The 17253-nt window shown below is 37.9% G+C and overlaps 1 protein-coding gene across 1 annotated transcript in view; it reads right to left on the bottom strand.

Annotated features, from left to right (window-relative positions):
- The window catches only part of DNAH7 (dynein axonemal heavy chain 7), a gene marked incomplete at both ends in the record, with an annotated part of 244845 nt that overhangs the window by 9269 nt on the left and 218323 nt on the right, over positions 1 to 17253 (bottom strand). The window contains 5 exons of the mRNA XM_082658909.1: positions 1610 to 1787; positions 3221 to 3373; positions 6011 to 6241; positions 11248 to 11385; positions 13018 to 13203. Of these exons, the coding sequence (XP_082515035.1) occupies positions 1610 to 1787; positions 3221 to 3373; positions 6011 to 6241; positions 11248 to 11385; positions 13018 to 13203 (886 nt within the window). The remainder of the gene's footprint in view (positions 1 to 1609; positions 1788 to 3220; positions 3374 to 6010; positions 6242 to 11247; positions 11386 to 13017; positions 13204 to 17253) is intronic.

The following is a 17253-nucleotide window of genomic DNA, read 5'->3' as shown; positions in this document are numbered from 1 at the left end:
GGGTGATGACTTAGAAACAAAATGAGAAGAATGTCTCTAGAAAGAAGAAGTTGTCAACTGGTAAAGACTGCTAAGAGGTTAAGATGAAGACAGAAAAGAATTCATGGGATATGTCAACATGGAAGTCATTAGTAATTCTGAAGAGCATCAGTTGACTGGAGAGGATGAAAGGTAGACAGGAAAGAGGGAGTGAGAAGCTGGAGACGGCACGAGAATTGTGCTGCAAAGGGGAGCAGAGATTATGGGACAGTAGCTGAGGGGATACGGATATTTAGACAAGTGGCATTTGTTGATTTGTTGTAAGATGAGAGATTCTGGTTGCATGCTGGTAGGAATTATCCAGTAGTGAGGGAGATAACTGCTGATTCTAGAAACAGAGGGTACAACTGAAGGATAAAAACCCTTGGCAGGAGGAAAAAAATGAGAGCTGGACTATCATTGTGGATCTGAACTACCAGAGGGTGCAGCAGTCAACAGGTTTATGGATTCGGTTGTGCTAAAAGCCCTATTCTGATGGCTGCTTATTTTTTCAATGAAGGATGAGGTGAGATGCGGGGGCAAGGGGCAGGACAAAGAAGGCATACGTGGTTGCTTTGAAAGTGGGAAAGCAACTCTTCCAGGGAACAGTAGTAGGACTGCTTCATAGTGTTATGACCCTCCTTGAGATTTCTGACAGTCAAGGTAAAGTAAAACCACCCAGCGCAGTAATAGGATGATGACACGCTGTTGTGATGACACATCTACTTGTTAGTATCTTCCACCAGAGTACAGATTAGTTGAGGGTCAAGATCCTGCCTACAGTCTTCACTGTTGATATTCCCCAGTGTCTAACAGAGCGAGCCAGTGAATTCACCATTCAGTGATGAATAAGGAAGCAGGATTATCTTTGACACATTAGTAAAACCAGGGCACATTATTGGTCATTTAGAAATTGTCATTTAAAGACAACACCATTTTGGTAAAATTAGAAATCGATAGTATTTTTAAAATAATACTTTTGAAAGGTAGTGGCCCCTTCCATTAAATTTGAAATAAAACATTAGGGTAGCCACTGAGTATTAAAAAGACAAATGATTAAGAAAATAAATTTCCTCACAATGTTTCAATCACAGAACATATGCTCATATTAGCTATTAACTGTATTAAGTTTTGGAAGGATGTATATAACAGGAAAGAACACATATTTTAGGAGTCTGCAAAGGTGTGCTCTTCGAGGGACCAAGAGATCCTTCTTTTTAATGTTGTGCTGCCTTAATTCCCCAAGGTCACCATAAGACTGTGGTTGATTATCCCATGTATTGTTAATTTGATGACTCCTTTCTACCTAACTTTTTTTAGAAATAACTTCAAAATTACACAATTTTGTAAAACGAAAACAATGCAAGGGACATCTACTCCTTCCTCAGATTAATTTCATCCCCATTTATTTTCTTACTCTTGCTCTCTCTTGCTCACTCTGTCTCTTCACAAAATTGTTTTTCCTTAACCATCTGAGGGTAAGTTACATACATGATGATTAAATTTTTAGCAGCTGGGTAAAGTGAGCAAGAATGTTACATTTTTGTTCAGTGTTGAAATATAAGCCAACTCATTCCATCGCTGCACTTACCATCTTCCGGAGCATGGTTGTATTCTTTGTCTTCCATCACTTCATAGTCAAACCCAAGAAGATCAATAGGGATGGTGTATTTCCTGGCATAGTTCTGCTGGGCGCCAGTCAGGAAGGCTTGTGTGAAGAAGAAGCCAGAAAGCCAGAACACTGGGGGAGGGCCAACCTCGTACCATTGCTGTGGTGTCAAAGCACAAGTGTCCTGACAACAGGGTCTTTCAACTTTGAATGCAACATGGCTTAGTACAATTTGCCACAAACACTCCGCCTATTATCTTCTAGGTAAACTAACAAATAAACTAACACTTTGAGGAATAAAAAGTCATACTATCAAAGTTTGAAAAATAGGCAACATATCCAGCGTTCGTTCTGACTTCAATTTCGTATCCATTGCACCAGCTCATGCAATGATATGAATCATAATGTGTGTGAATGTAGATACAAATGTCTGTTTTATACATGCCCAGTGATTCCTTCAGAAGAGCTCCATACAATAGTGAGTTTCTAATATACATTATTGCACGCTACATCATGTTGTTTAATTGAATAAAAGAAGATCTCCCTACAAGGTCTGGTCAGACGATAATGTTTCTTTCACTTTTTTTCCTCTCTGGTTATTAGTACCCGGTAGAATATTCCTTTTGAAGTCTTCCCTTCTACTTCACCAAAATACAGTGAATCTAACATACGAAGACATAATATTGTAACAGGAACTTCCAGAAGATACAGGGTAGTGAGAGCTTAAGATCTTTATAAATATCAAGATATCTGGATATTCCGTTCATATCATATATTATAACAAGTAGTTGAGTTACTGACTCTAATAGTAAATTATAGAAGTCAGTCTGAAGAAGTGAATTTGAAGAACTTTCCCCTATAAGAATCCAAGGTAGAGTCTTCACTTTTCAAGAACAATCTTAATCCTTCAGTACCAAGTCTAGTATCAAAGAAGGCCTATATTATGGAAGGGGTGTTTTGTCATTTTATCCCCGGAGAAATCTCCTCACAGGCAATTTTTGATGTATTATGTATAGTACCTAGGGAATTAATCAATACTTCTAAGAAATATAGTTGTTAATAATAACATAGTTAAGCACCAACATTGCCAGATAATTAGGAGGCAGGCTTCTGCCCACTCTACATTTCCAAGACAATTAGCCTTTGAGGTTATTACTGACTTGGGCTGAAACAGTAATCTAGTGATTTCACGACCTGGAGGGGTGCTGGACAAGGAAGAAATAATTCTCCTTACTAGTAGCTTGTCTGGCTTTCTAAGATGCTGTGCTGTAGGAATCTCTTTTAAAACTAAATATTTAATGGAAATATCAACATAGCCAGTCCTTTTCCCTCTTCAAATGTCCTTGGCTTGAATGTCTAACTTCACTGAACACAAGCACCTGCTCCTAAAGAAGCTTTCAGAGGTTCTACTTCCAATGTTAGTATTTTGACAATTCCATGTAACAGTTACACAAACTATATGCAATATTGGGGAGTGGTCATTTGTGCCTGGGATGCACAGAAAAACTAGAGTCATACTTATTACGTTAGGCAACCTGATGAAGAAGATGAAATCAGAAGAAACTTAATATATGAGCATTTGGATGAACTCACCTGCAAAAACTTTAGTCTTGCAAGGAAGTCATTCACATAGCTCCCAAGTGGTTTGAGGCTTGGGTATGATTTACCCATCCACATTCCTGGAATTTTGACATTCAGAATGCTGCTAACCACTTCCTCAAGATCTGTAGACATCACTACAAGCCCCTGAAACGCATTTAACCATTGTTTAACACAACTGTATTCTAGGTTATGAATAATTTTATAATTGTATTTGTTTACAATTATGATTAATTGAGTCATATAGCAAAAAAAGAAAAGATACTTTCTTTTGCTCACAAGTTGTGGAGTCTTTGAATTATTCCTTAGAAAAATATTAACAATTGTAATCTAATCAAACTTTAATGGAAAATTTCTTTTCTTGAAATATAATTGACATACAACATTAGTTTTAGATGTATGACATAATGATTCAATATTTGTATATACTGTGAAGTGATCATCACAGTAGGTCTAGTTAACATCCATCATCATACATAGTTACAGCATTTTGTGTGTGTGATGAGGACTTTTAACATCTACTCTCTTAGCAACTTTCAAATGTGCAATACACTATTATTAACTATAGTCACCAAGCTGTACATTACATCTCCATAACTTATTTATTTTGTAATTGAAAACTTTTGACCCCCTTTACCCATTTTTTCCACCCTGGAAGATCTCAACACTTGGCTTCTCACTAGCTATTAAATCACAGCCTAACTTTGACTTAGTTTACTTGTCCATTAAATGGACAATGAATATATCGCTGTCCTGCTTTCTTAAAAGGATAGTGATAAATATAAAATGAGGAAAATGATACAAAGTGCCTTGAAAGGTTAAGACATCCTGGACTGCAACTATTAAGTCTAATTGATCTTATCCCATTTTGAAATGTAAAATAGATCATTTCATTTCATTGCTTAAAACCCTCCGAAGGGTTTTTTACTTTTACACTTTACCTTTACACTTTAGAATAAAATTGAAGATCCTAAGAGATGGTAACACTTTGAGGCCCTTGAAATTTTTATTTGATCCTGCAATTGGGCCAGTTGCCATCATCATTTCTGTTTTCTTCATAGTTGACAATATAATTCCAACTAACATATGGAAAAGATTTTAGAGAAAATTTAATGGATTAAACATCCACATTTCATTTGCCTCCTTCCCCAAACCCTGAAACAACAGTAAAGGAATTTATTTGTTAGAAGCACAAGCCTAGGGACTTCCCTGGCAGTCCAGTGGTTAAGATTCTGCACTTCCACTGCAGGGGGCGCGGGTTCGATCCCTGGTCAGGGAACTAAGATCCTGCATGCCACACGGCGTGGCTAAAAAAAAAAAAAAAAAAAAAAAGCCTACAAGTGCAGGAAAAATAGGAAAAGGCAAGGCAATATTGGGAGCTAGAAAGCATGTGGACTGTTGGTAGTTGACTTAGTAGTCAGGAGAAACTGGCAGACGGGAAAGTTAAGAATCGACTAGATATACACTAGGATACTCAAAGTATCAATATTTGGAACTGATGGCCCTAGCTGAAAGGGAGGAGAGGAGGGTGGTGCTAAATGAAGATTGTTGAAATCTGGCTTAAAAAATAGATTCCTGGGTCTTCTCCCACAAAACTGTACCTTATTCACCTTGAATGAAACCTGGAAAGGAAAATGAAGACATCCCTACAGTGGAGGGGATGCCAGGCTCAGGTGGGGTCAGAATTCCCATACTGAAATCAGGAATTAAGTGAATTCATGTGTATTGGTTGCTGAGCTCCCTGAGGCCTGTTTCCCCTTTTATCTCCCAGAATGCGGAAAGCCAGGCCTTCATCTTCCAGGAAGGATACAGGGAGGACCAGGTTAAGGAGAAACACAAGACACTGAATACTTCTTAGCCAAACCAGCCAGATTATACCACAGCCAGCCGGGCAGACTCCTCTCTCCATAATAACTCATATCCAACCACTCTTCTCCACCTCCACTGCTACAAGAAACCAACTCAGCTGGACTACTGCAATCACATAATTGGGTTCTGCCTGTGCTCTTGTTTCCCTACAATCCTTTCTGCAGCGGCCAGAGCAAACTTTAAAAATATAAAATAGATCATTTCATTTCATCACTTAAATCCCTCTGAAGGTCTCCCTTTACCTTTACACTTTAGGATAATATTGAAGATCCTAACCTTGGCCGAGAAGGCCATCATGAAGCCCATGCCTTCCTCTCTCTGTCCTACCATTTCCCTCGTGCTCACTCTACTCTAGACAAGCCAGCCTTCCCTACTGTGCACCTGGACCATGCCAAGCTGGTTTTCTCAGGGCCTTCATGCTGGCTGGACCCTCTGCCCAAACGTTCCATGGCTTGTCCCTCCCATCAGGTCTCTCTCTTCAGAGCGGCCTGACCCCAAATGACTGAGTTTCCCACCCATCATTCTCTACATCCTTATTCCATTTTATTTTTTTCCACTGAACTTACCAATGACTGAAAAAAATAAATTTATTTGTTCATTTTTTAATTGTTTGTCTCCCTAAGAAGTAAGCTCTATGAGAGCAGAAGCTTTGTCTTACTCCTTAACATTTTATGCCTTCTTAGCATATGTTCCATCCAACAAACGATCGCTATATGTACCACATTCTATACTCATTTACACATTTATTAACTGTCAGCCCCAGAATTCGATACACTTTTTAAGGGTGGGGATTTTTTTTTTTCTATCTCTGGAACCAAGAACAGTGCTTTCACGGAAGCTGTGCCCAATAAATATTTGCTGAGTAAATGAATGATGTTTATTTCAATGATTTTTCCTTGCTGTACTTCCCCTTACCTTGATTGCTTTCTGGATGTTAATGCATGATTCTCTTATGGTCTGCAGCAACTTATTGAACCGTCCCATCTCTTGGACAAGCACCGTGTTCATGCTCTGAGTGTAAGTGGTTGGGTATCTCCTCATTGCAGACTCCACATTGAAGTTGTTTGGAAGTTTACCCAAGATGTCACCAGCGACCTCATATACTACTTCATCCGATGATTTTGCACCAGACTCTGCTGAACGAGACTGGAAAGAATCCAAACTATGAATCAGAAATCCTCATAAAAGAAAAGAAATCCTCATAAAAATCTAAGAATTGCTGGATAGGAAATCTCCTAAAGAAAACTTTATAAGAATGAGCACTATTGATACTTTGCTATTTTGACTATGATTCTTCTCCCCATGAGATTTATTGAAGCGATGATAACAAGCATGGGAATGGAGTTTCAGGAGAAAAGCAATTGGTAGAAGGTAGAAGGTCATGTACAATGTTCAGAGGCAAAAGAGGGTCTGGAGGAAGCAAACAAGCTGCACATTGTGCTGCCTGGGGGTCAGGGGAAGAGCAGATGATACAGACAGAGGGAGAAAAAGCGTTCATGTTGGGGGTGGGGGTGGTCAAGTGATGACGGGCATCAAAGCCCAGGAGGACGAAATCTGGTTTTTGCTTTCGCCACAAAATATATTTGGTAATAACTCTGGTGCCCAGTGGTTGCCAAAAGCAGAGATAGAGTTTTTTTTCCTTGAACCAAGAGGACAAAGAAAATAAACTCATCTCCTCTAAGCAGTTGGAAGAGTTATGGCGATAAGGCAGACTTTAGGGATTCACACTGGAAGCAGGGAAGGGGAATTTCATTTCAATTTTTATTTTTTATTTTATAGTGACACCATGCAAATGAATCTATATTTTCTGGGAAAACCCTTTAAATCCTCAGAATAAATGAATGTGTGTGTGTGTGTGTGTGTTGAGAGAGAACAAGCACTATTAGAATATAAATGAATATATCTCATACTTTTCCAGTCCGTGGGAATTGTGTTTAGTCTTATTTCAGATTTTATATTTTCTAGTGTCTATATTGGCTCTATTCTATAAATATTGACTGTTACTTCTACTTAAGTTTCTAGTGAGATTTTTAATGCTACCTAACACATTCCTATGAAGTTGTGCAATAAAAAAATTAAATGTTGGTAAGTGTTAATTATATGCTAGCAAAAAAAGGGATATGCCAATATAGTAATCTTTTATCATGATCCCCAAACATTAGGTTTACAACTAAGTATATAAAACAAATTACAGAGAACAAAGAAGGTAATGAACGTTCGGCCCAAACTACTGAAATATCTATTTCCATTGCATTTAAAGAATCATATGCTGATTTCTATTTGTATTTTGATGTGCATACAATATACTATAAACTCAACCATTCCTATTTTCTAACAAGAGCTGTGCCTCCACCGAAACCCCCCCCCCCAAAAAGAATCTCAGCCCTTCAAAAATGTAAGAAAAATAATTTAGTAACACAAACATTCCTATACCTATTTCTCACACACAAACATTCCTATACCTATTTCTCACACACCAAAATCACATAACTGGGGGGGTTTGTTTTAAAAGTAATATCCAACTGATATTGAGAATTAAGAGCAAAAGGGTGTTATTTATTTGTAATTATATAATTATATAACTTAGCTTTTTTTCCTTTTTACCACTTTTCCTTAGAGTTTTCACAAACACCGTTTGAAATCTAATGGTCGTTGCCCTTTTATTAAACAAATAAAGATAAGTGGGATCCATTTTCAAGGAGACATTGTGGAATTCAGCCTTTCCATTTCTAGTTTCACAATATTTTAGGTTGAAACGATTTTCTTATTCAAAAGAGAGTCTGGCACACTATAAAACTCTTAGAGAAAAACACAGGCAGAACACTCTATGACATAAATCACAGCAAGATCCTTTTTGACCCACCTCCTAGAGTAATGGAAATAAAAACAAAAATAAATAAATGGGACCTAATGAAACGTAAAAGCTTTTGCACAGCAAAGGAAACCATAAACAAGACGAAAAGACAACCCTCAGAAGGGAAGAAAAGATTTGCAAATGAAGCAACTGACAAAGGATTCATCTCCAAAATTTACAAGCAGTTCATGCAGCTCAATAGCCAAAAAACAAAAAACCCAATCCAAAAATGGGCAGAAGACCTAAACAGACATTTCTCCAAAGAAGATATACATATAAAGCAGAAACTAACACACCACTGTAAAGCAATTATACTGCAATAAAGATGTTAAAAAAAAAAAGAAGATATACAGGTTGGCAACAAACACATGAAAGGATGCTCAACATCACTAATCATTAGAGAAATGCAAATCGAAACTACAATGAGGTATCACCTCACACCAGTCAGAATGGCCATCATCAAAAAGTCTACACACAATAAATGCTGGAGAGGGTGTGGAGAAAAGGGCATATACCCTGAGAAAACCATAATTCAAAAAGAGTCATGTACCACAATGTTCACTGCAGCTCTATTTACAATAGCCAGGACATGGAAGCAACCTAAGGGTCCATCAACAGATGAATGGATAAAGATGTGGCACATATATATAATGGAATATTACTCACCCATAAAAAGAAATGAAATTGAGTTATTTGTAGTGAGGTGGATGGACCTAGAGTCTGTCATACAGAGTGAAGTAAGTCAGAAAGAGAAAAACAAAAACCATATGCTAACACATATATATGAAATCTAAAAAAAAAAAAAAAAAGAAAAATGGTTCTGAAGAACCTAGGGGCAGGAAAGGAATAAAGATGCAGACATAGAGAATGGACCCTGGTGGCGCAGTGGTTGAGAGTCCGCCTGCCGGTGCAGGGGACACGGGTTCGTGCCCCAGTCCGGGAAGATCCCACATGGCCCATGAGCCATGGCTGCTGAGGCCTGCGTACTGCAAAAAAAAAAAAGGATAATGGACCTGAGGACACAGGGAGGGGGAAGGGTAAGCTGGGACAAAGTGAGAGAGTGGCATGGACATATATACACTACCTAATGTAAAATAGATAGCTAGTGGGAAGCAGCCACATAGCACAGGGAGATCAGCTCTGTGCTTTGTGACCACCTACGGGGGTGGGATAGGGAGGGTGAGAGGGAGACGCAAGAGGGAGGAGCTATGGGGATATATGTATATGTATAGCTGATTCACTTTGTTATACAGCAGAAACTAACACACCATTGTAAAGCAATTATACTCCAATAAAGATTTTTTTTTTTTTTTTTAAAGAGAGTCTGGCAGTTAAGTATAAGCAAAAGGGCTCTGCAGAAGTAACATTCTCAGCTCCAATGCTGGCTCCTGTCATTTCATAAGATATTTTGGTTAAATACACAAGGTAAAGGTCTTGTCATCGTGACCTTGCTCTCCGACCTGCAGTTCTGGTCTATCTCATTGCCTCTGAATTGTGGTTAATCCCGATGTAGAATCACTGAACTCCTGCTTACCCATTACTATAACTGTACTTGCCAATCTGAGTCGGAGGATATTGAAAGAGGTTGTTTAATTACATACTGAGAAGATACCCCAAGTGTATTTAAACTTATTTGCTCGGCTCTGAGTCATTTTCTGTTGGACTGAGCCCACTGCTTCATGTGGCACAGCCCATCAGGTTTAAATAAAGCCAAAAGACACTATAAATCTGCTGTCAGACTGTTGTGTACTACAGGCACTGATGTTCCTAACAACCTACTTATTCATGTCTGTATACATGCTTTCATGCTCAGGCAACAACTGATTTTAATGGTATTAACGTGTAAAATGGACATAAAAAATAATCTTTGTCCTTTCTGCCTTATGAGTAAATGTCATCTTACAGTAGACCAGAGGTAGAAGTTCCATGAACTCTTCCATCAGTGACAGCACACTATTTCATCCTCCTAATCTGGTTCTTTTAGCTTCCCGCCCCCCACTCCCAACCCAGCATCTCTGGTTATCTGCCTTCTAGGTCCTATCCCATGTTTAGAATCTAGAAAGAATATCACGTAGTGGTTCAGAACACAAATTCTGGAGCCAAACTAGTGGGAGTCAGACTGCTTGGCTTTGAGTGCTGGCTTGAAATTGTACTAGCTGACCTTGAGTAAATGACTTAATCTTTCTGTGTCTGAGTCTTTTAGCTGTAAAATGGTAATAATTAGCACCCTCACTTCATAGGACTGTCATAAGCATCACACTGTTATACATAAAGCATTCAGAACAGTGCTCCCATACAGTAAGCACTATAAAATGATTAACTATTATTAGTATTAATCTGAGATCCCATAAAAATAAAAAAGACCAGCTCGAAATCAGTTTTGGGGATAATTTGCTTGACTGAATAAACATCCTGAACTTACTAAAATTTCATTCAATCACTAAGGGAACTCACCATTTGGACTAATTTGCTTTCAAAAATAAAAAAAAAAAAAACAAGCATATCTTCTAATGGGAGAACAATACAAGGGAAGATCTCTAAATAGACAAGCAAGATTAAATATCTTTCATTCAAATGTACTGACTCGTGCCCAGGGCATGCTGAAATCTGGTGCCTTGGAAGGTCATTCTCCGACATGCCCTTACATTTATGCTCTCACCAGTGGAGCCGCATGTCTAAGAGTCAAAGGTTCTCCTAAACCTTTTAATTTATTTTGTACTTACTATTATATTCCTTAAATATTATGTAATCTGATAAAATATTGATGTGAAAGAAACTATTTCTATGTAAACTAGGTTAAATGTTCTAGAACATTTGATAAAGATAAGTCATTTAAAAATGTTGAATAGGTAAGAGAGAAAATAAAATAGGCAGAATTCTAGATGGATTCTGGTGTTAAACTGCTTCCAGGTATCTTTGAAATTCTTCTTCCACTTTAAAGGAAGTAAAAAAGGATAATGTATTAGGGCATGATTTAAGCAAGAAAGGCAAAATGGAACTCATAGCAGCAGAATGATATCAAAGAATACTCAAAGAATATTATTCAAAGAACTCTTGGAAGCAGAATGATACTCAAAGATTCTTCCCAAATCAAAAGACTGACGAAAACAAAACCCACACATTCATTTACTTTATGTTTAAACCCATTTTTAAGTTACGTATTTTTTTTCTTTTCCTTAAAGTGGTTCTCCACTTGAAGAGATGGAATTCTGTGCCTGGGCCTCTACCGTGTTGTCTCATGCTGCTTGGGGAGCATCCTTTCCAGCCTCAGAAGCCAGTTCCTGCACAGATCACACACCTGTGTGAGAAGAATGTTATCAAACAGCAGTTGAGTTTCTGACTGATCTTTAGTGATATCTGCATTGGCATTCATCCCAAAGATTTCCGGAGCTGGGGTCAGCGGCAGTGTCTTTGTGTATTCGATGTAGCTTTTGTGCTGCAAAGATGAGTAACAAGGAATCAGGAGATTAGAAATCAGGAAATCAGGTTAGAATTATAGAAATCTAATTATCCTGTAGAGCTTGCTCACTGAAAAGAGATAATTTTTAATACTCAAGTTACTGAGTGGATGAGCCTGTGAACCTGGACACTGAATGCTTTCATTTTCTTTCAACCTGGGCCAAAGTGTTAAAAAAAAAGATATGGACACATTTAGAGAGAGAAAAAAATGTCCCATTCAACTGGAATGGATCTGAAAATGGAGAGAGGAATATCCTGGCTGCTTCATTTAGAAATTCTTCCTGAGAAATCTTTCTGTGCTGCATTTGCTGATGACTGTTCTTAGTTTATCACAATATTTTTTTTTCCGCTTTAGTCTGATATTTCTGTTTACTCTTATTGTGATAAATCCACGTAATTCAGAAAAGTGAAAATCATCTGAGATTTTATCATGAGATAACCACCATTAATATGGTAAATCTTTTTATATATACGCAGACACGTTTTATATTTTATTTATGTGAATTTCTATCAAAATTCCATACTTTTCCTGATGCTCATATAATCATATGCAAACATTCATATATTGGGTTGGCCAAAAAGTCTGTTCATAAGACGTTACAGAAAAATCCGAACGAACTTTTTGGCCAGCCCCATACACGTATGGTAGTGGGGAGACTGGTCACTGGTGGTTTTTCGAGATGGGTCATGTTACATAACCTGACTTCATCTTTGGCTATCTTCTCACTTACCAAATCATCACTGGGGATCTTGTTACCATGACTCCCTGTGTTGACTTGCCCCACCCAGTCAGTGACCTGGGCTCTGGGACTGATTTTTCTCTTCATCTATTAGTGTCTGCCCTCAGCTAGAATCCATCCTAGTGGATGATGGGGTCATGGTTATGTGCCTCTGTTGCCTGTGGCTGTGTTTTTAACTTTCAACTTGTGCCCTTTTGACTTCTGGGAATAAAATGAGAACCAATTTAATTGTGCTAGCAGTCCCTAGAAGTCTACTGTGTGATATGAAGGCAGATACCACATCTTCTACTAGACAGGACTGGAAAAAGTAGCAGAAGAGAACCTTGGTCTTGTGAAGCAGGTGTGATGCTCTGTCCCTTTCTACCTGTGGGATCTTGGGCAAGTCATTTAACTTTAGTGAACTTACTTTCTCACTTGTAAAATCAAAGACAGAATAATAACTCAAATGTTAATTAGATGCTCCAGTGGGATAATTACATGTAACTGCTTTGTAAATAAGCATGATCTAAATGTTAACTATTATCGTTAATACGATTTTGTAAGCCCTTCTCATGTGTATTTCCATTTTAATTGGGGACCATGCCTTTTTTCCCAAAGCACTGAATTCACAATAAGAGGATTTCAGGTCACTGAGGAAGCCATTCTTGGGTGAGGAACATTTCTGATAGTCTTCACATTACAGCAAATAGGAAACCACTAACTCCATCTTTGTATGGGATTTGCTCTGTCCCTATAGGACTGAAGAAAGTACACACAATGGTTAACCAAAAACAAGGCTTCTTTAAAAAAAAAAAAAATCACCTTTTTCTATATCAGAGGAATTCCACATTTTACTGCTTTTAGTTTTCTTGAAGAGCATATGTACTTACATCACCAGAAGGAGGCACAAAATAGATGCCACTGGAGTCGAATTTATAGTGCGGATTCTGAACTAATTCCGTGTTGAAGAATTTCTTTAAGATGCTGCGCAGCGTGCGCCGGTCCCAGTCGTCAGTCACGCGGCCGCCGTAATTGCACTCGCCCGTCATGTACTGCAGGGCGTCGTAGGGCAGTTCCTAGAGTAGAGGTCAAGTCGCTCAACCAGTCAAGATTTAGCAGTGGCACATCATACAGGATCGTGTTTCTTGTTTGCTCATGTTATTTAAACAGTTCACGGAAAGTTTGCATCAACACAATTTCCCTTTATGTACTTCCCGGCTAATTTCCTGTAATTTTCCCCAGGGTCTCTCTCTCCTTCTGTGATTTGTCATTTCCATCAGTGCAAAGAATAGAAATCCTCTATTAACTTGTGAACTCACCTCTATTCAACCAACATTAATGGACCACCTACTATATGCCTGATGCAAAATTAGTTAGACCATAATCCCATCCCTGAAAATCCTGCACTGTTGAATGACATTCAAAACCAATCCAATATAATTCCGAGATAATCAGTGTTCATTTCCTTCACCACCTCTTTATATCTGTATATGTTTGACAATTAGAATCACACTATATATACAATTTTGCATATAATTTTTCACCAAATCTCATATTATGAGATATCTTTTACTGTTTCACGAAATACTCTTTGAAAATAGTTTTTAATAACTATCTTCTAATATTGAAGATTTCAGTTGCTCCTAATTTTCTACTTTGTTAAATTGTTTCATTAAATATACATCCCTTAAAATTGCTAATGATTCTTTAGTCTAGATTCCTGAAAGGGAAATAACACTGTCAAAGGAAAGAAGTTTATAAAAAGCAATTGACTAATGTCACCAAACTGCTTTCCTGAAAGGGTGTAGTAATTGTAGGAATCAGTTTTAAAATCTCTGCTAATTTGACCAAAGGTAATTAATATTGCGTTAATTTGCATTTTCTAGAATACTAATGAAATTTATGATCTTTTCATATGTTTAAAAACATTTGTTCTTCTGTGAACTAGCCTATTTTTTTCAATTAGTTTTTAAAATTTTTAAAATTTTATTTATTTATTTATTTTTGGCTGTGTTGGGTCTTCATTTCTGCGTGAGGGCTTTCTCTAGTTGCGGCAAGCGGGGGCCACTCTTCATGGCGGTGCACGGGCCTCTCACTATCGCGGCCTCTCTTGTTGGGGAGCACAGGCTCCAGACATGCAGGCTTAGTAGTTGTGGCTCACGGGCCTACTTGCTCCACAGCATGTGGGATCTTCCCAGACCAGGGCTCGAACCCGTGTCCCCTGAATTGGCAGGCAGACTCTCAACCACTGCGCCACCAGGGAAGCCCTCAATTAAAGTTTTAATAGTTTTATTTGTATAAGCTCTTTTATAAATCTACCTTTATCAAATTTCTTGAAATATTTTTCCTGTAGGTTTGCCTTTTTATTATATTCTCTAGTACATAGAATTTCTAAGTGTTTATGAATGCAAAAGAATTGATTTTTCCTATTGCGATTTTATTTATCCTAAGCATAAATACTTAAACAGCCACCAGTAATATAGAGAATTCTCTCACTGCTCACAACAAAACTGAGTATTATCATTTAGGGAAAAAAAATGATAATTAAACAATAAAATTGTTTTTAATTTTTGGGGATATAATTCACATATTATATTAGTTTCAGGGGTACAAATAATGATTTGATATTTGTATATACTGATCACCACAGTAAGTCTATTTAACATCCATCACCATAATCACAATTTTTTTGTGTGTTGAGAACTTTCAAGATCTGTTTTCTTTAGCCACTTTCAAATATGCAATATAGTATTAACTATAGTCATCATGCTGGACATTACATATCTTAATTTTATTTTACTTATTTATTTATTTTTGATATTGACATTTAAAAAATGTTTATTCACCGCTTGTATTTCTTATTGTTAAATTATCTACTTTATTCTTTTATGTGTTTTCCTCATATGAATGCTTTTTTTTTTTCATTATTAAAAGCTCTTTATAAAGATACCGAATCAGTTTGTCAGAAAAATTTTAGGTATTTTCTCCAATTTTCATTTGTCTTTTATTTTTATGGTGTTTGTTTTTGGTATTTTAATATAGCAATGTTTTAAAATGTTTTCTACTAAAATACAGCAATCTTTTCACTTTAGGATTTTTTTCACCATTTTTGTGCTATAAATGCCCTTCTGGCAGTTATCTGCTAAAAGTTAAAGTGTATATACCCTACATCTCAGTGATCCCACTTAGAGGAATCTCTTCAGTAAAAAAAATAGCACTTGGGAAGAATAGGTGGTAGTGATTAGACAAAAGGAATTTATTGAATTCGGGCTTGGGAATTAAGAGACTTGTTACTTGGTAGAGTTGGAAATGAAGGCAGTGAATTTAGGAGAACAGCTCAGTGACCAAGACGTGGTGGAGAAACAAGCAGAACCAGGAGGGAGAACAACGGCACGGTGTTGAGGGGAGTTTGCAGATGCCGGCAGTGCTCGGGTTTGCCTTGTTGACAGGTCCCCACCTCATAAAACTGAAATATAGTAAGAAAACTCCTGTGTGAATTAAATAGTATATCAGCATGAGCTGGGCCCTGGGAGGGCTTTGTGAGGCAGACATAAGATGAGATCTGGAGGGGAGGAGTTTGGCTTATGTTTAAAGGGTTAAACCTGCCAACATTCCCCTGAGAGCTGATGGGTAAACTTGTTTCTCTCAGTAGCTTGATCACAACCAGGGCCAATCAAACTGGGGAATGCATTCTCCCAGGCGCCCAGGTCCATTGGCTGAGGTCGCAGAAAGAGTAGCAGCTCGCTGCTGGGATTTCTTCTCTGTTCTGTTGTTATAAGAGGGTTGAGACCACAGGCCAGGAGAGAGTGCAGAAGTCGGCAACTATATGCAAGGTTATATATGAAGTTATTCACTTTAACACTACTTATTAGTAAGAAATAAAAAGGAAATAAAATCCTCATAGTCAAAAGTGGGAAATGCTGTGTATGCAGCCATTAAAACAAAGATCTGTATCTATTTTGGAAGTTGTCCACACCATATGTGAGTGAGAAAAGCAAGCTGAAAATGACATACAGATGTAATTATGTTTTTGAGGAAAATGTGTGCGTATATTGTATATATGTGTATATATAACTATTTGTGCATAGGAAAAAGTTTGGACAGCCCCTCCTAAGCTGTGAAATTGACTGCTTTGGGGGTGAACTTAGGGTGAGAGTGAGGGGGTGAGCCTTTCTCTCACACACAATCACACACACACAACCCTCCTAAAGGGAATTACCCATTTGCCAAGTACATTATATACATCCACTTGTATTTTCTTCTGTTACAGTTTACTTTTTCTTATTTATGTTTTTTAAATTAAAATATGTAAAGAACTCATACAGCTCAATAACAAAAACCAAAAAATCTGATTTAAAAATGGGCAGAGGGGCTTCCCTGGTGGTGCAATGGTTAAGAATCTGCCTGCCATAGCAGGGGACACGGGTTCGAGCCCTGGTCCGGGAAGATCCCACATGCCGTGAAGCAACTAAGCCCGTGCGCCACAACTACTGAGCCTGAGCTCTAGAGCCTGCGAGCCACAACTACTGAGCCCGCGTGCCACAACTACTGAAGCCTGCACGCCTAGAGCCCGTGCTCTGCAACAAGAGAAGCCACCGCAATGAGAAGCCCGTGCACTGCAATGAAGAGTAGGCCCCACTCGACACAACTAGAGAAAGCCTGCGTGCAGCAACAAAGACCCAATGCAGCCAAAAATAAATAGATAAAATAAATTTATATTAAAAAAAATGGGCAGAGGATCTGGATAGATATTTTTCCAAAGAAGACATACAGACAGCCAATAGACACAGGAAAAGATGCTCAACATCATTAATCACCAGAAAAATGCAAATCAAAACTACGATGGGATGTCACTTCACACCTGTCAGAATGGTTATTATCAAAAAGACAAGAAATAATACATATGTTGGTGAGGATGTGGAGAAAAAGGAGCCCTTGTGTACTGTTGGAGGGAACGTAAATTGGTGCAGCCACTATGGAAAACAGTATGGAGGTTCCTCAAAAAACAAAATTAAAAACAAAACTACTGTATGACCCAGCAATTCCACTTCTGGGTATTTATTCAAAGAAAATGAAAATACTAATTTGAAAGGCTATATACATCCCTATGTTCATTGCAGCATTAT

This window comes from Grampus griseus (genome assembly GCF_964374135.1).
Source record: "Grampus griseus genome assembly, chromosome: 7".
In the NCBI taxonomy this organism is placed as follows: domain Eukaryota; kingdom Metazoa; phylum Chordata; class Mammalia; order Artiodactyla; family Delphinidae; genus Grampus; species Grampus griseus.
The sequence above is the reverse complement of the archived record's forward strand: the minus strand, read 5'-3'. Positions and strand labels throughout refer to the sequence as shown.